Source organism: Alternaria dauci, chromosome 5 (assembly GCF_042100115.1).
Source record: "Alternaria dauci strain A2016 chromosome 5, whole genome shotgun sequence".
NCBI classification, from domain to species: domain Eukaryota; kingdom Fungi; phylum Ascomycota; class Dothideomycetes; order Pleosporales; family Pleosporaceae; genus Alternaria; species Alternaria dauci.
In genome coordinates, this window is record NC_091276.1 from 2,864,149 (window position 1) to 2,882,557 (window position 18,409).

Genomic DNA, 18,409 nt, shown 5'->3' on the forward strand with positions numbered 1-18,409 from the left:
CTTCGAGCGTTGATCAAATTCCCAACTGTTGACACAATGATTTGATAGCCATCCTCGCCAAGTGACACTTCATCAAACATATTAACTCGATCCGTGGAAGCATCTTTAGAAGCCTTAGCGCACACTGCCAAACTCTGCTTAATGCTTTTAGTTTCTCCTTGCATTCTGCTTTGTTCTTTGAAATTTGGGTATGCAAATTTTTGCCCTTGGAGAGTGTCTAGTCGGCGGAGGACGTCTGTAAGATGGATGTTGAGTTGTGAAGATGTATAGGTAAGTCTTTCCCTACAATCGCCTAGGACGGTGATTGTAGCCTGTCGAGCTGAAGCCGCAGCATTAAGAGGATCGACCTGGTCGCCATAGTCTTCTGGCGATAGGAGTAGGTTTTGGGACGCGGAAGACTGCCCCTTTTCGGCGTGCGACGACAGCTCAGCACAGATATTAAGGCATTTCTGTACGCAATCTTACTTAACTTAGATTTATTATTTGTTAAAATCTATCTAACTAGCATTTGCACTAGCAGTGACAAGAGCTTATAACTTTTTATTAATATTCTATAGGTTACCCTTAAGATCTAGCATAGTGTTTTCTATTAGCTCTTAGTACTCATTAAGCCCCTTCACTATAATAGTAGTTTTCTGTCTATTATGTAAGGTGCTAGTTAAGTTAGTAAGAGGTTTATGTATACTTATAGATTAGTATTATAAAGAGCGATAGTAATAATAGACTTATATCTAACTAGTAGGGCTTTAAACCCCTTAATATCGTCTCTAAGGTACTTAAGCCTTACCTAGTCCTAAAAATTTACTAGAGAACTATAGGATTACTTAGCTACGTTCTTAACAACTATATTAAAATCTACGTAAGCACTACTACATCTAAATAGGGTAAGCTTTAGAAGTAGAAAGTCTCCCTTATTGTCTAAGATAGCCTAGTGTAAGGACGCTAATACTAAACTTAGCGTATCTAGTTCTGCTTTAAGCTCTTATACACATCTATAATAGCTGTTTAAGTCTTTAAAGGTCTAGTATAATATTAAACTTAACTTTATACTAAACGTCACTAGCGTGATAATAGCTAATACAGCGCTAATTAGATCTGCTATTGTAAAGACTTTAGATCGTGTAGAGTTAGATTAGAACAAAGTTAAGAGATATAGTTTAATAATAGAACGATAACGTAGACAGATTTGTTATTTAAGTAGGTATCGCAAATTAGTAGGTACATCTGGGTTACGGGTGCAGGTGAACCCCGCTATTGCGGCGTGAACGCCTTATCAAATGCGCCAATCAAGACGTATTCCAGGGGCAGTCCATGCTAGAGCCTGATTTTATCACCTAACTGCAGCAGTGGTGCAAAGTACAGAGTGCGTCAACAAGACAAACACTGCTCTTGACCAGTCACAGTCATGATACAGAATCCATGCCATATTAAGGCTTGTGGTGGAGCAATCCTGGCTAATCGCTCCCGACATACTGTGCACGTGCACCCAACGCGCAGCGTCAGCCAACACGTGGAATCAGCCCTAATTATCGAAACACGACAAACAGCGAGAAATCAATTTTTGGAACCACCCATCACAACAGCCTCAAAAACATCAGCTAGCGGTTATAATGGTCTCTACAGGTCATCACGCATCCCTCCGTGTCGGTCTGGGACCTGTAGAGTAGCTGTTGCGGCCCTGGCAGACACGGACGAACAGAATCTACAGCTAGGCTACTTAACATAACACGTCTACCAGATACAGCGGCAGCTATCTAGCCACGATACAGCAATGCAAGACGTGATAACGGAGCCTAGACACTCCTTTGCGCATATAGGTTATAATATATATAATATAGTCACTAATAAGCTTCCTAGTTAGCCTATTGCTATTAGATAATACCTATAGCGTTCTGCATTAATAAGCCCCCGCGCTAAATAGTATTACCTCCTATGTAAATTACCTTATAGACACCTAGTATACTACTATGATATACTACTATATACTTAGAGATTATTAGATAGCCTCGTCTACTATCGCCTACGTGTTTAAGGAGTAGTACCCCTTTAATATAACTAAAAAGGTCTAAGGAGATTTACGTAAGAGCTCTCCTACCTAGTAGGCTTAATAGTATATATAAGTAGAGTATTACTCTTAAAGAACTACGTTATAATAAAATACTACTACTATAGCGTTTAGTAGTAGGTTATACTATAAAATATAGCTATATAGGAACCTAGTAGATAGTATTATAATACTAAAGAATACTAGAGTTTAGAGAAGATATTACAGGCCTTAGGGTATAAGCGTAAGCTAATATATATAAAAGCTAAACGCTAGGGTAACACTAAAGCTATTATAGTTATAAAGTATAAGGTAACTATACCTCTATAAGCCTTAAAATAATGCTACTTATATAAGGCTTTAAGTATAGTAGATATATAGGATAATAGTCTAAGTAATATAAATATAGGTAAACACGTTACCTCTAAAGACGAAATATATATAATTATAGATAGAAGCTAGATATAGTAGGCCTCTAGGGACAGATAGCTCTTTCGAGAGTGGATTAGGGCGGTGTAGATTAAGGTCTATATTGCGTCAGCTGTCTGCTATGCCTATTAACTAAGCGTAGCTGCGAGCTTCGCGGCTAAAACTGTGTAGGAATTAACTAACCAACTATTCGTCGCGACAGCACTTGTTCGACGCCGCGATCCCGTAGGACATACTACTATGTCTTTGACACAAAATTTTTGAGAACCAAATTAGAAAATTGCACAACCCTTGAGTGTTGCAGACCTACCGTTAATACCGCCGCCAGCCGACGAGAAACTGTTTGTGCAAGGTCTTCGAGTCATCGCACTCTTCCACGATATCCAAGCTAGGAAGCACAGCAAATGAGACCCGTGGATGGGGCTCCCGCTTCTGCTAGGGAAGTTTGATAAGGTGCATCGTCTGCTCGAGCAAGACGAGGAGTTGCGAAGGTTCGATGACTACGACGCCTGGAAATACCGGCTTGTTTTTCGCATGCCTACAGCCGTGTACGAAGTGCTCATCGCGTTGGACGAGGATGCAGTCTGGAGTGGACCAAAACTGTTCCGTGAGGGATTAGGCGATGCGGCGGCTTTCGCCAAGAAGGTGAATCCAGCTCGGTCTACTGAGATATAATTTCCGGTTGACAATGCTCTACCTGGCAAGGAATCGAAATACGAACCTGATGCGTCTTTTCGGCACGACAACGCACATCACCCTGAGATTATCATCGAGGTTGCATATTCACAGAAGAAAAAAGAGACTGAGCCGACTAGCTAAAGACTATCTCTTAGATTCGGATACAAATATACGAGGCCTTGTCGGGTTGGACATCGAGTATGGCAAGAAAGGCTCGCGCAAGGCAACATTGTCTGTGTGGCGGACATGCGTGGTTCACACCCCTGCAGGAGATTGCAGTTGATGTATACTGAGGTGCAGAAAAGTTGCTTATGTTGCCATGGCTGACAGTATCCTAAGACGTTCCGCGATCGTGACGGAAAGCCTACCAATCATCAAGGCCTGCGGCAACGCCTTATCGATTTCGCTCATGAAGGGTTGGTGGAGGATGGGATCGGTAGCCAGAATAAGGACCTGTCGGTCTCTGCTCAACAGCTCTGCTCTCGGAGCGCAGCGGAGGTGAGAACAGACCGGAGAGGATAGTTGAGTAAGGATCCGATCGCTCCTGGAATCAGAAAGCGGAAGAGATCAGAGACATCTGAAGACAGAATTGCTTCCGGTGACGAAGCATGGTATGTCGAGCAAGAGGAGAGGACAGCGAAGCGCATAGCGGGTCATGACCCCAATTATGAAGACCGATTGCGGATGAAAAGCTCGTTAGATTGAATACACCAGTACTGTTGACCACTCCACAAAATCTTGCATTGGCGCCTGCTTATAGGGCGTACGGCGTTGCCTATCGATAGCTAAAGTAGCGATGCGCGAAGCGACTCTGTTTAGCTTCTGGTATCACGGCAGTATGTGCAATAGATTGTAAAAGATTCTAAGCATTCCTATGGTAGAGCAACGCTGTATGCACGTTGCAGATGTTGTTTGTAACATTGGCAAGAAGGGTAGCAAGAGCAACGTAATTTTGTGTTGGGAGGATTGGGATAAGCTTGCAAACCGCTTCGTGTTACTTGTAACAGTAGGAATAAGGCTGAAGAAAGAACACGATTCTGGTCCTTTGAAAAGCCAAGAGTTGCACAAATGGCTTTATTGTGCGTCTCCAGAAATTGTCTTTCGGACAAAGTCTATAGTCAAATCGCCCCAAGATTCGGTAGACAGTATGGTTCAAAGTAGAGTGTACCCAAAATCATGCTTCACCCACGTCGTGCCAATACTCAGCAAAATATGGGCGGTCGGGTTGAACGCCATGCAGATGTTTACGAACAAATATCCGACGACTTTCCCTCTTAATTCATCCGTTTCCTCATCTCGTTCGAAGATGCCTTTTCACGCTTAAATCCTGATTGAGCCTGAGTTACAGCACTTGTCTGATGAAGACTCGAACAGCTCTCTCCTTCCGTGGTCCCGACTCGAGTGGGGTGGCTGGTAGGACTGGACTCTGGAGCAAAGGCGCCAAATCGACTTGCATAACGCTTTTCAGCCAAGAATCGGAGGTCCTCCCCTGACATGGAGCCGACCAACTGTGCTGCATTGTTTCTGGAAATCGCTTTCTTGACGTCAAACAGATCAGCCAGAGTATTTGCCACTACTTGATCGCTGTCGCCGTCAGCAATAACCTCCCCAACTTTGTAGACTTTCTGGGGCGAGGCTTCGCTTGCAATTTTGCAAACCTCTAAGCACTGCTTAGATGTATTGATGTCTTCCAACAGACGCCTTCTTTCCTCGTCACTTTTCGGACCATCTTTGAGGATCAATGACTGTAGCCGATCTTGGAGATGGTCTATGATGTTTGCAAAGCTGTCCCGGTTCTTGTCAAGAGCTTGACGTGTGAGTACTTGTGCTTCGAAGCTCTGCTGCTCACCGTTTCCAGTGGCGTTTTGCCCATCTTGTAACACAGTCGATTTCCGGTTCAGGGATTCGAGAAACTCTTTTGCGTCTTCGCAGATACGGAGACATGTCTGAGTGACTTCTTTTTCGTCGCCAAGGTTAACCTTTGTGGTGGACGTGTTCGAGTTTGGATAGCGCTGCAATTTCTCGTCGACTCGCTGCAAGTGAACATTGAGCTCATACACTGTGTCTCGTATCATCTCGTTGTACTCATCTAGCGCCTGCTGAGAGACTTTGGCAGCACGTCTGGTATTTTCGTTAGCGAAGTTCGGGAACTGTAATACCGACATACATGGTGATTGTGCCTAGACCAACCGTAATCGTGGATTTGTACCCAGATATTGTGTCAATGAACTCGTTTATATCCCCCCTCATGAACTCTAGCTTAGCCCAATCCCGGAAGCCAGCCTTGCCCTTTTGGTTGAAAGATCGCATGGATTCCTCGAATTCTTTGCATACTTCGCTGCATCGGTCGATAGGCCCTCGGAGAAGTGTAGATATGGATGCTTCTGCATAAGCCACCTCTTTCAAGGAATCCAAAATGTCAATGATTCCTTGGAGCTCATCTTGAAGCCTCTGCAAGGTCTTGTCCCGTCCTTTGAAGCGTGAGACGGTTTCGTAGAGCGACTTGACTGACTGAACCGTGACTGTAACAAGAGCTACCACTGACGCCGTAGTACTTAAAGGGTCTGCCATCGAAGATAATAGCGCGGTGCACGTGCGAGGTATTGACGTGTTATTGATGCTAGACTGAACGTTTGACGATGGCTGAAGAGAAAGAGAGGCGGGGTTTTTAAGTACATCAAAGACCCGCATGGCTGGTGGCTATGGCGATTTATAATACCTGATTGGTTGAATTAGCGCTGTGGCTTTTGATACTGTTGACAAGGATCTCGGACTTGTGCTGTTCATCAGGTGTTGACTAATGTATGGTCCTGGGTGCTTTTGGAAGTAACGTTAGAATTGAAACATGCTACAGGCACTAGTGATGTTGTGAAATCCAACTTTGATGAGACAAGTAGATGCTGCCGTCGATTTTAGCAACTCTATTCCGCCACTTTTGCCCTGCCGTACGGTACACGCGCTAACCCGCATTTATGCAAGCGCTATCGTGCCGGACGGCGAAACGCCCGCTCCGCCCCACCAACCACCACCACCATCAACTTTGCCACGCCGCGACCACCGCAGATGGAGCCTATTGACGCTGCGCTTGCAGCTATACAAGTTCTAGAGCCTGGAGAAAAACTTGTATACACGCAGATAGCGAAAAGATTTGGCGTTGAGCGTACAACGCTTGCGCGGCGGCACTAAGGTCTATCCACCTCACGCGCGACCCGCTTCTATAAGCAGTAAGCTCTCTACCTATAACAGGAAATTAAGCTTATACAATATATTAATTAAATTAGTAAGTAAGGATTACTACTAAGTAGAGATATAGTACGAAGATTTACTTTACAGCTTACCTAGAAAGAGCTTAGTTACTATTAGGTTAATCGCTTTGTTTAGCGCTACCCTAATCTTCTTAAACTAAACTAGTTACTATAATAGATCGTAAACGCTATAGAGCTAATTTAGAACTAAAGTATAAGCTCTACTTTATACTTCTACGTAATAAACTTAATTAATATAATGTTAAGCTGTAGTATATCTATAATATAGATAAGAAGGGCTTTATAATTAGAATCTAAATATAATTATAGAGGATCTTTACTTAAGCCTCTCTAGAATCTAAAATTAGAAGGTCTTTAATCTAAGATAGTAACTTAGACTAGATAACCCTAATTACTTATACTATAGAGGTAAATAGTATAACTAGTATAAGGTTAGAGGTAAGAGAGTAGCTATAGAGTACTACCCTTAAGAGTAAGATAGTAGCTATAGATTACTACCCCTAGGGGTAAGATAGTAGGTGTAGAGTACTACCCCTAGGGGTAAGATAGTAGGCGTAGGTTATAGTAAGTTACTACCCCTAAGGGTAAGAGAGTAGCTATAGAGTACTACCCTTAAGAGTAAGATAGTAGCTATAGATTACTATAAGTTACTATAAGTTACTACCCTTAAAGGTAAGATAGTAGGTATATATATAGTACTAATATTACTATTATTATACTTAGTAAAATACTATATCTATAGATCTAATAAGTAAAATTATACCTTTACCTATTTACTCTTCTTAGATAATACGTATAGTAGTATCTAGATAGTAGATATAGAGTACTATAAGTTACTACCCCTAGGGGTAAGATAGTAGGCGTAGAGTACTACCCTTAAGGGTAAGATAGTAGTTATAGATTACTATAAGGTACTACCCCTAGGGGTAAGCGTAATTAATACTAGCTACTAGACTTATAGTAGACTATCTAAGAATAGATAGCTCCTTACCTACTTATACTATAGAGGTAAACAGTACTACTAGTATAGGGTTAGAGGTAGGATAGTAGCTATAGGGGTCTACCCCTAGGGGTAAGATAGTATCTATAGAGTACTACCCTTAGGGGCGAGATAGTAGCCGTAGAGTGCTACCCCCGGGGGCGAGATAGTAGCCGTAGAGTGCTGCCCCCAGGGGCGAGATAGTAGGCGCGGGTTGCGGCAAGTTGCTGTAAGTTACTACCCCCGGGGGCGAGATAGTAGCCGTAGAGTGCTGCCCCCAGGGGCGAGATAGTAGGCGCGGGTTGCGGCAAGTTGCTGTAAGTTGCTGCCCCTAGGGGCGAGATAGTAGGCGTACACGTAGCGCTAATGTTACTGTCGTTATGCTTGGTGAAATGCTGTGTCTGTAGATCTAATGAGTGAAATTGCACCTCCGCCTGTCTACTCTTCGTAGATGGTGCGTATAGTAGTATCTAGATAGTAGATGTAGAGTGCTGTAAGTTGCTGCCCCCAGGGGCGAGATAGTAGGCGTAGAGTGCTGCCCCCGGGGCGAGATAGTAGGCATAGAGTGCTGCCCCCGGGGGCGAGATAGTAGCCGTAGAGTGCTACCCCCGGGGGCGAGATAGTAGCCGTAGAGTGCTGCCCCCAGGGGCGAGATAGTAGCCGTGGAGTGCTGCCCCCAGGGGCGAGATAGTAGCCGTAGAGTGCTGCCCCCAGGGGCGAGATAGTAGCTGTAGAGTGCTGCCCCTAGGGGCGAGATAGTAGGCGTAGAGTGCTGCCCCTAGGGGCGAGATAGTAGCCGTAGAGTGCTGCCCCCGGGGGCGAGATAGTAGCCGTAGAGTGCTGCCCCCAGGGGCGAGATAGTAGGCGCGGGTTGCTGCAAGTTGCTGCAAGTTACTGCCCCCAGGGGCGAGATAGTAGGCGTAGAGTGCTGCCCCCAGGGGCGAGATAGTAGGCGCGGGTTGCTGCAAGTTACTACAAGTTGCTGCCCCCGGGGGCGAGATAGTAGCCGTAGAGTGCTGCCCCCAGGGGCGAGATAGTAGCCGTAGAGTGCTGCCCCCGGGGGCGAGATAGTAGCCGTAGAGTGCTGCCCCCAGGGGCGAGATAGTAGGCGCGGGTTGCGGCAAGTTGCTGCCCCTGGGGGCGAGATAGTAGGCGTAGAGTGCTGCCCCCGGGGGCGAGATAGTAGCCGTAGAGTGCTGCCCCCGGGGGCGAGATAGTAGCCGTAGAGTGCTGCCCCCGGGGGCGAGATAGTAGGCGTAGAGTGCTGCCCCCAGGGGCGAGATAGTAGCCGCGGATTGCCGTAAGGTGCTGCCCTTGGGGGCGAGAGTGACTAACACTCACCGCTAGACTTACAGCGGCCTATGCAAGAATAGACGGCTTCTCGCCTACTTATACCTTGTGTAGTACCTCTCTATTGCTTTCTTACCTTCTCTTATCTCTTTTCCACTTACCTTAGTTTCTGTGTTCTTTCTAACAACGTTGCAATGAAGCGCCCTCTAGCAAACGTTTTAACCAAAAACAGCAAACGGCAGCGTACGAATGATCCAGAGATTGAAGAGACAACTCCTATCCACGAACAAGCTGCGCCATACCTACTCGCTATAGCGAAGTTTCCAATCGATGCGCTTAGCGCAGAATGGAGTTTTGGTGTCAATAGGTCTATTGACACAGCACACCAGCGCCGCCTCTGCGAGATCTTTAACGAAACTGGTATTCTTCGACGAGACCCTAGCCACCAACTGCAGATTGCCTGTTCTAAGGAACACGTAGAGCAGATGCTTCATCATCTGAAGGTGGAATTGCCAGCTCAGAGCACAGTTACTTCTGCCACGTTTGCGGATAAGGAAGGATTGGAATGGCCGTCGTTCAAGAGCTGGAAAAGCGTGACTGGAGGGACAGCGGAACTTATTACGGGTCACCATCGTGTAGAGGCATTCAAAGAGTATCTTCGCCTTCGGCAGTTAGGAGAAGAGGAGAGGTGGTGGGTGTGCCGCATCTACGATAAAGGCGGGTGCCCCTTAACGCGCGTACTGTGAACAACAGCCCCTAACCTTTTTAGACACGCTACCACCAGACACTCGTGTTAAACTTCGGGCGAATCGGGCCGATATTACGCTCCCTGACAATCATGGCCAGATATGGTCCGAGTTAACCAGCCTGTTCTGCACAAACGCCAATCTCTTTCAAGGCTCAAGCAAGTCAGTTGAGAAAGAGATGAGAGAGCATCTTCAGCTTAGTAGCCGCGTCAAGTTCCCAATACGGCGGCTAGTTACCCTGTGGAGAAATCAAAACTGGCAGCCCCTGCTTACGCGTTGGTGTTCTACCGCAATTGGGCAGGCAACGTTTAATCTCTCCACTTTTGAGTGGATGGCTAGTTGTCGGATAGATGACGTATGTGTAACCCGCCGCCGAAATACTCTGACCTGTCTTGCTAATCTACTGTCTAGCATTGGTTCGCTGCGTTTGAGAACGTACTTCGCATCTCTACATCTATTCGAAAGCAGTATGGGGTTGACGCCAGTTTAGCAGACTGGAACACGCTAGCTAGCCTGCCCCAGGCACGAAGTCCCCATGACGTACAAGACCTGTTCTACCCTGGCGAGGAGTTAGACAAGGATCCTGGCCCTTCCCATACGCGCCGGCAGGGCTTCTTCCCAACTCTAAGCAATGAGGCCTACCATGCGCTATACTCCACTGTACTTTCAAAGCCCACACACACGTACACAAACATCCTCGCTCTCTTAAAAACCCCGAAGAAAGAGGGGAAGCTTATGAGGAGTATTATGACCCACGTCAGCCAATGGGTAAACAGCGGATCCGCCAAGGTGTCTGACAGCGACAACAACAAACCCGCACTGCGGAAGTATCTAGTGCCCGTGCTGCAGAGCAGGCATGCCGGCCAGGCTGATCAAAAATCTCTTGACCTCCAACAAGAAGTACTGCAACACGTACAGCAAAATGCGGAAGCATTCACAAGCTCTATACTAGACCGCTATATTGACGAGTACCCAAGTGCAGAGATCAAGAACTACGGCGCACGCTTCCAGCATAAGGTGTGGAGAGAACTGCTGTCAATTGTGACCAGTTTCACAGGGCCAACCTTGCACAACAAGCACTTGGCGTGCCTAATTCAAAGCGATACCTACATAGCGCGAACGCCTACAATCGCACAAATCGCGTGTGATGCTATCTGTCAGGTCCCTGAAGTCGTCAACGAACCTGCGCTCCAGTCTACTAGGGCAGCAAACGACTTGCTAGAGACAATTCAGGTCGCAATCACTGAATGGATGTCTAGACACACTCTAGAAGACTCTGATAATACAAGTCAAGAGGTTCCGCTGCCCGCAAGGCACTCTAACGCCGAGTCTAGCAGAGAGAGAGAGCTCAATCTGACAGTCTCTGAAGCGGCACGTAGCGTTTCAGCACGGTCGAGTTCGGACCAGCTTACCCCAGAGCTAATTTCTCACCCCTCAACTGAGCCGCGCATACCCAAGGCATCCCAGCAGACCAAAGTTCAAAACAGGGGGATTGAGGACTTGAGTCTAAGCGACCTTGCTGCAGCCCGAGAGAAACACCGTCAGAAACGCACCCTTAGCGACCAGGTAGCTGTAAAGGGCAGTGCTTCTCTAAGCGAAAAGACCCGAAAGAAACACCGTAAGAAACACACCCTTGGCGACCAGGTAGCTGTAGAGGGCAGTGCTTCTCCAAGCGAAAAGACTCGACAGAAACAACGAGGGGCTTGGAGGAAGTAATCCGTATCTGACCCTAGCCCTAACCCAATAGACACTGTTCCTCTCCTCTTTCCTCTGCACTGGATATTGTGATTCTCGATCATCATCTATCGATCTACCCTACAAGATCCTCAGCCCTTAGCCAACGTACTATTTTATATAATACTGTTCTTATCATCATGTCTTTAGATCTTGCACAACAAAACGATAGCGATTACGATAACAGCAGTGCTGGAGAGGAGGACGGCCTGTACCAAGATGTGCAACCTGATGAGCACGATAGAGAACCTGACGAGCATGATGGAGAAGAATACCACGAGAGCAGCCTTGGGGACGAAGACGCAATAGCGAATAATCAACTTACCTGGGCTATTGACCACAGCGGAGGTGACCACCGACTACCTGGTGAGTTTAAGAGCATCCTACTTGTACGCATATAGTAACTACGTAGTAGTGAAGGGATTTATCAAGATGATAGACAGCCCCGAATTTAACGGCAGTAAGGCTATTGGAATGCTGCAGAAGCGATACACGATAGACTACGGATCGAGGCGCGTTGGGTCCCGACCAGCCAAGCCTGAGGACAAATTTATCCCTGAGTTCCACCTCGACCTTATCATTATCATCGGCCGGCCGCTCCAACCCATTGTGAAGTTCTCTACGTTCTTCGACCACGTAACAATCAGCTTTAAACACTGGCGAGCTCCATACAGCGCTAAACACAGCCACGGACTGTCGTTTGATATGGAGCATCGTACCTTCCGTCTTGCAAAGGGTGGAACGCGCGAATCTTGGTTTATTGTTATGCACCCTGTCGATAGCACAGTAGACCCTCTTCTGTCAGGCAGCGAACGTCGCAAACGCCGCGAGAAGGCGTCTGAGCACAGCGCTCTCAAACCCTCCCATGCCCTGTTCCTTACGTCGTACATTAAGAAAGTCTTCCTTACAGGCGTATTACTTGGAGAGGGTGTTGAGGCTTCTTGGAAATTGGATGGACCCCAGTCGCAATCGATCTCAATCGTCAAGTGGGAAACGTTCCAGGAGCAGTTCATGGAAGGGTGGCCAGAGTACGTGCGCAAGAACACGCAGGATCCGTTCTGGACTGAGAACCTGCCAGCGTTCCATGCGTATGACTACGGGCAGAACCTTCCAATTGAGTTGTCTACTGAGCAACTCAATAGTCTGCCTAAGGAAACCCGGTTGCGCCCTGATGACGAGACGTCTGACTCTGATGACGAGACGTCTGACTCTGATGACGAGACGTCTGACTCTGATAGCGAGACGTCTGATTCTGGGAATGATTTGTCAAACTCTGGGAATGATTTACCAAACTCTCAGAATGATTTATCTAACTCTGAAGACGCGGCGGCTAGGTCCGAAGGCGGCGCAGAGGGGGCTACGCCCCCACAGAGCGGTACACAAACAGGCGATCCAATTCCCCCGCCGCACGACCATCAACAGCCGTTTGATAACTACACACAGGATCTTCTACGCGCACTAGAGGACAAGTATAGACTGGAGAGCATTGAGACGGTCTCCTACGCGCTAGCGGTCGACATCCACTCAATAGCATCTTCCAACCTCCCTAACGCCTCTAATGACGTCGGTGTCATTCTCGCACCTGCGCGCTGCCTCCTTGCCAATCGCAACAACGTTGTTCGCCAATACCAACACCCGCGCGACTTTACCTTCTACCCTCTTGCCTTCCATCCATCGTACGGCAACTTCTCCTCCGCGCAGCCCCCAGCATTCCTACGCGACAACGTGCTCGCTGTAATGGAGGACAACATGAGCTATCAGAACAACGGTGCGAGCGTGTTGACTAGTGGTTATTTTCAGGCGTACTCCAACATTAAGCGAACTATACGCCATAGCCCCGGCAACTTACTTGCTACCAAGGGCATTGCCACGGCTGCCCTGACGCTGCCAGATCAGGATGGCAACCTAAACCCTCGGGTAGCGGCGAAGCGGCAGCGTTTACTGCGGAAATTGCGAGGCGAACAGACTCCTGATAACCCTACGTCTTCCCAACCGTTCGCTCGCGAGCAACAGCGGATTAAAGCCGCTATAAAGGAAGAACTGTACGCGTTTAGGATGGAGCAAGTTCTGTCTGTGCAGGTGTCGCAGTTAGCTGACGGTCAACGGAATTTTGCGACAGTGCTTCAACCTATCCTCCAGCTAATCCGGTACTTCTCGCTGGAACAACCTACCTACATTGATGTCCTCTTCGCGTTCAAAGAACGCATCTTTCCAAAGGTTCTCTCCTCCTTTGCTAGTCTGTTCGCGCACGCATCAGACGAGTTTTATCGTCGCTTCAAGGCTGCTGGCTCTAAAGGGCTGCCTTTTGCCCTAGCGGAAGGTGTGGCCGCATTCGATCGCCTTGGCAGCTACTGCTTTACTGGGTTCCCCCGGTCTTTAGTGGGCTCAGTGCTCGGGCCTCTCTGCACCATAGAAAGCATTGAGCAGGGTGGGTGGCCGTTTATCGACCCCAACATGCTCAATCTGCAAGGCAGTGGCCATGCTAACCTAGTGCGTTGGCCGCGCATGGACAATGGACGACCTATTATGATGCACGTTGCTTCCATTCGCCACCACTATGGGCCCCAGGTTGCCGCTTATTGTCACAGCGAGGTATGGTTCCGTGAGCTTGGTGGGCTCACAGGTAAAGGGCCTCGTGGCGCAGAAGAGTTCCTAGTAGAGGTGCTCGAAGAGATGTGGAAGCCGCAGACAATCGCTTTCGTAACACACCAATTCTATCGCGCTCTGAACAAGGGCGGACGGGGCAATGCTCAAAGCGTAAGCCTAACAACACTGCAGGCACGACAGGAGGCGCAAGAGCAGGTGACGCGTTGGGCTGAAAGCGAGCACCCCTTCTCTGCAGGGTTCGTGCAATTAGCGTTTCAAATATCAGCCGCTAACACAGTACAGGGAGTACGAGTCGATCTTTCCTGTCTTTTATCCAGAAGCGACTTCGGGTTTGAGAAGCCAGACGCGACGCGACTTTGCGCAAGAGCTCTACTGGGAGTGTGTTAACAGCCATGGCCAATCTAGTAGCTACCTCTTTTCAAAGAACGCGAGCTGGTTCACTGTGTTACGCGCTGCCGTGCAACACGCCAGGGCCAAGGCGATGAAGGAGGAATACTGGATCAGCGCCATAATGTCAGCTCTAGCGGCGTGCCGCATTGACTGTGTGCCTGGTTCATACCATGGCCGATTGAGCTACCGGAGAATGACGCGGCTAGTCGGTAACGTTCCGGCCCCATCCGCTATAGCGGCGAGACCGGGCAGCCTCAAGCGGGCAGCGATTGAGGCAGTACACCAAGCAAAGCGGCGCTCGCAAACAAAGAGTACTATCGACTTTGGTTGCCAAATCCCTTTTAACGCCATCCCGCCGCTAGTTGAAAAAGGTTTTCAGCAGTTGGACGGCCAGTTCTCAAAGTCCGGCATGAATCAGAAGGTTCGTGAACACTACCACAGAGCACGTCAGTGCCTCATCGAGTGCTTAGGTCAGCCAAAATGCGATCTAATGCTCATGTTGGTGTTAACCCTTGCATCCTCTTCAGCTACCCCTACTGTAGCGGTGAATGCGACTGAGTTTTCCAAAGGACCAACCAAGAACTCTGAAATGTTTGCGGCCGCCTTGGTAACAAGAATGCTCTGGTCTCTTCGACCAGATTACTTCCCGTCGGAGGAAGACGATGGTTGGGTGCTTTCGGTACGGGAGATGACGAAGAAGATTGGTAAGACTTCCCTAAGAGAGGCCCTTTTCCCAAGTAAGAAGCATTGCTAACATAGTACTATCTGGGGTAGAGCACAAAGGTTGCAACAACCGCTTCCTTCGACAACTGCAATGGATTCGGGTTACTAGTGGGCGTCGAGACTCCCCAAGGAACAGCGACATAGCGATCAACTATGATTCCGTTCTTGAGAAGAGACGTACAGAGTTAATGCGACTACGGAGCGATGCTAAAGGTTTTATTCAATGCGTGTTTGGTAGTTCTGATTATGCATGGGTTGACCGATGTCATACTATTATACAGGAGTCCCCAGTGTAGAGTAAGCTATTATAGCTTCCACTATAATTTTACATCTTCTCTCCTATAAAACACGTATATACTATATACATCTTCTATCCTATACAGCTTTTGAAGAGATTAATACACGTTACGTAGTGTTATGATTTTTTAAAATATTTCGTATTAACTGTAAATTCAGAAAAACACCAACCCCAATATTAACCGTACTATCGTTGTCGCATGTAATCCGTTTCTTAATCTTAACTGTGTCTCTTCTCTACTATTTACATAATTAACGTAATAGTAAAAAGACGCAGGCACTAGAGAATAGAGCCTGCGAAGTCTACATTGCATTAGTGGCTGAAGTAGCACAGTGTAGAGGCATCCTGTTACTATTCTCCGCAGGCAAAGGTAATAGCACCTTGCGCGGCAACCTTTAAGGAAAAGAGAGGAAGCCGCTATGTGTTTCGCTCTTCTTTGTAGTTATTTGTAGATTTGTAGCCTGCGGTGTTGTTGACTTATCTGTATCGCAATACGACAGCAGCTTCCTAGCAGGCTGTAATCGTCGAGAGCCACGGTACAGCCGGTGACTTAGACGACAGACCTAGCCTAACACTAAATTGGCAAGCTTCCGCAACACGGACGCATACACCCCACCTGCTAATAAGCACCGCTATGACTAGCAACTCTCGTCTACCTCACTACTTCCGTAGAGTGTCGCTAGAAGCTCAGCATTGTGCTCTTCGAGCCCATCACTCTTTTTCCGCAGCGCATAGTTCAGGGTCGTCAGGTAACCCGGTTTATTGTTCAACCTATAGGGCTTACAGGACAGAATAATTCAAGTACCGACATCTGTCGCAATGGCGCCGGCGATGCCGGGATACTTTCCGATGCGTCAGAATCAGTGTCATCTTCGGCTTCGCTGTCTGGAATCTCTGTTAACCCCACCGCCGTAGCTAGCGCATTCGCTTCAATGCTAAGCCTCTCCTTTCCAGCAATCGGCGCACCAGTAATTCCATCCGGCCCTAGCCAGGCTTCGAGGGCCCTGCTTGCCGTGCAAATTTCCGGCCGTTCGCGCTTCACTAGCTCAAGAAAAACATCGCGCTGGTTCTTCCGCAGCACACGCTCGAGCCAATGGTTTGAGACCTCTTCGTGGGGTATGAGCAGCAGCGATCCCCAGCCTAGAGCTTGAACTATGTCGAACCATCGTGTCGCTCGCTTTAGGCGGTAACGAAAGGCTGCGTGGTCAGATTTAGATGGTGATTGGCAAACCAGATGGACCAAATATGTGATAGCCTCTGTTCGTGCCTGGCCCTTCCCGTACCTGTTGCGAGTTCTGTCGTTACTGGCTAGACGATCAGCGACCTGGATTTCGTCGACCTTGCGAGCGTACGCCTTCCCTAGCAAAGCGAAAGCCCAGCGAGTGCCAATGTTTACAGCTGCAAGCATCGTCTCGTACCGTGTGCACATGTCCCAGGCAAAGCAGAATGCATTGTCGGCATCAGTATGAAGTGTTGCGCTACTATCCACTGACTGCGACATTTGCGTCTGGGTAAGAACATAACGATCTACTGGTTTTACCAAGAACGGCGTGCCCTGTTTCCGCCAATTATGCAGGAACTGCGCAGCGCTGTACTGCGAGGTTGCATTTCCAAAAGCACGCGCTTTTGCTAGCATGCTGCAGGCAGTATAGTAGGGTGTTGGCGAGGCTGTATAGAAATCAGCATCTTCCGCGACTTTTTGCTTGAAGATCCAAGAGATCGTCGGCTCATCGTCTGGCGCAATGCTGCCGTACGCCATACGTTCCTGCGCAGGCATCTTCTCAGGCGGTTCCTTTAAGCCTATCGCCTCGAGCTTTATTACACGCGATCTTTCTAGCTTTCTTGTACGCCGTAGCTCTGCAAGACGATTCTTGTTTGTAACTGTTGCGGACCTCTTTACGGATAGAGGCGTCGTCGCACTCTGGTTTTCGCTGTCCTCGTCGCTTGTTCCGCGCTCGTGTCCCCCCTCCGCTCTAGCTGTGTCTTTGCCAGCGTGTACTGTCATAGTGTTGACTTCGCTAGCCCTAGCCGTCGATTCGTCCGCGCTGTCCTCCTGTATTGCTAGGCGGTTTAAGCTGTTGGCACGGATCTCGCTGCGAATAGGCGATGAGGAGGCTGGACGTTTACGGTACGGCACAAGGTCGCCTGTAGCCCTCTGTGCTGATGGCGGTATGCTATCGTCCTTGTCTGAGTCTATAGCCATGCGGTCCTCCGCGATGCCTTCCGTTGGCGTCATTAGCCGCGCTGTAGTTAAGTTTCTAGGCTCTAGAGACTTACTACTAGCAAAGTCCATAGCAGCGCTTGTGAGACGCCCCCAATTTTCTGCGTCAAGTGTGCTGGCACCCAGCGTCTCTTTCAGCAGCCATATCGCATCTAGTGTCGAGTGGGCTATGAAAACCGGCTTGCACGCTTCGTCGTCGCCTACTTCTGGAACGATCCATCCCGCGTATCGTACATCGCCTGGTACACGGCATGGTTCTGCGAGACGACGCGCAAGAAATCTGCTGTAGGACGGGTTAGGTGGGCTGTATGCTAAGTTGTTAGCGACTGTAGCGTCCCACTGTGCAGGAAAGCCTCTTCCGCTGTGTTTATCCTGACAATGGTCACTATCGAGCTGTAACTGATCCATTTTAGAACCAAGGCTGACGCTCTAAGCCAGCGATTAGTGTGTGGGTAGAAAAGTAGTAAGAATAACAGCAGAGAAAAGAAGACGTGGCATGGAAAGCAGGGGGCCAGGGCGTGCCGGCAAGGTGCGGCATATAGTCGCACCGACTAACAAGGTAGAGTACGGTCCCTAATCCCAGAAGAGGTCGCGTCCTTGAGTGTAGAATACATGTTATTTCTCTTTTTAGAGTGCTATTCTTATATAATATTGAATACTAAAGTTTAGTTGTTGAAGACACGAAAGATCTCAAAGAGGTAGTCCTAGATAGGGAGGGTCGCTCTGCCTCGTACATCTAAGAGCGCAGTTCCAAATAATATAACACTAGTATTTGCCTTTAGAGGTGCAGCGTGAAGAAGGTTGGAGCGCCAGCCCTAAGGTAGTTAAAGCGTCCGAATGTTCCAGCTGCAAGGTTGCGATATGGCTTGGGACGCAAGTTGCCGCAACGGTTGGTTGCCAGCGAGGGCAAGTTACGCAGAGACCACGGTATGGCTTCATACACCTACTAACACCTTTTGGGCAACTCTCTGGACTGTCCAAGGTACTGCATGACAGAGTTGTCA

General features: G+C 48.2%; 3 protein-coding genes across 3 annotated transcripts; 1 reads left to right on the forward strand and 2 right to left on the reverse strand.

Annotated features, from left to right (window-relative positions):
* Positions 1–4,222: 4,222 nt before the first annotated feature.
* ACET3X_006364 (uncharacterized protein) lies at positions 4,223–5,778 on the reverse strand. Its single transcript, XM_069452568.1, has 2 exons — positions 5,319–5,778; positions 4,223–5,272 (listed from the first exon to the last, which is right to left on the reverse strand). The coding sequence occupies exons 1-2, from the start codon at positions 5,720–5,722 to the stop codon at positions 4,426–4,428; spliced, it is 1,251 nt and encodes a 416-aa protein (XP_069306724.1). The 5' UTR covers positions 5,723–5,778; the 3' UTR covers positions 4,223–4,425.
* A 5,528-nt stretch (positions 5,779–11,306) lies between these two features.
* Positions 11,307–14,654, forward strand: ACET3X_006365 (uncharacterized protein; the record flags this gene model as incomplete). The annotated part of the gene is made up of 4 exons (XM_069452569.1): positions 11,307–11,532; positions 11,582–14,009; positions 14,056–14,584; positions 14,634–14,654. The coding sequence occupies 4 exons, from the start codon at positions 11,307–11,309 to the stop codon at positions 14,652–14,654; spliced, it is 3,204 nt and encodes a 1,067-aa protein (XP_069306725.1).
* Positions 14,655–15,950: 1,296 nt separating this feature from the next.
* ACET3X_006366 (uncharacterized protein) lies at positions 15,951–17,420 on the reverse strand (the record flags this gene model as incomplete). Its single annotated transcript, XM_069452570.1, has 1 exon — positions 15,951–17,420. One exon carries the CDS (start codon positions 17,418–17,420, stop codon positions 15,951–15,953), a length of 1,470 nt encoding a protein of 489 aa, XP_069306726.1.
* Positions 17,421–18,409: the final 989 nt, after the last annotated feature.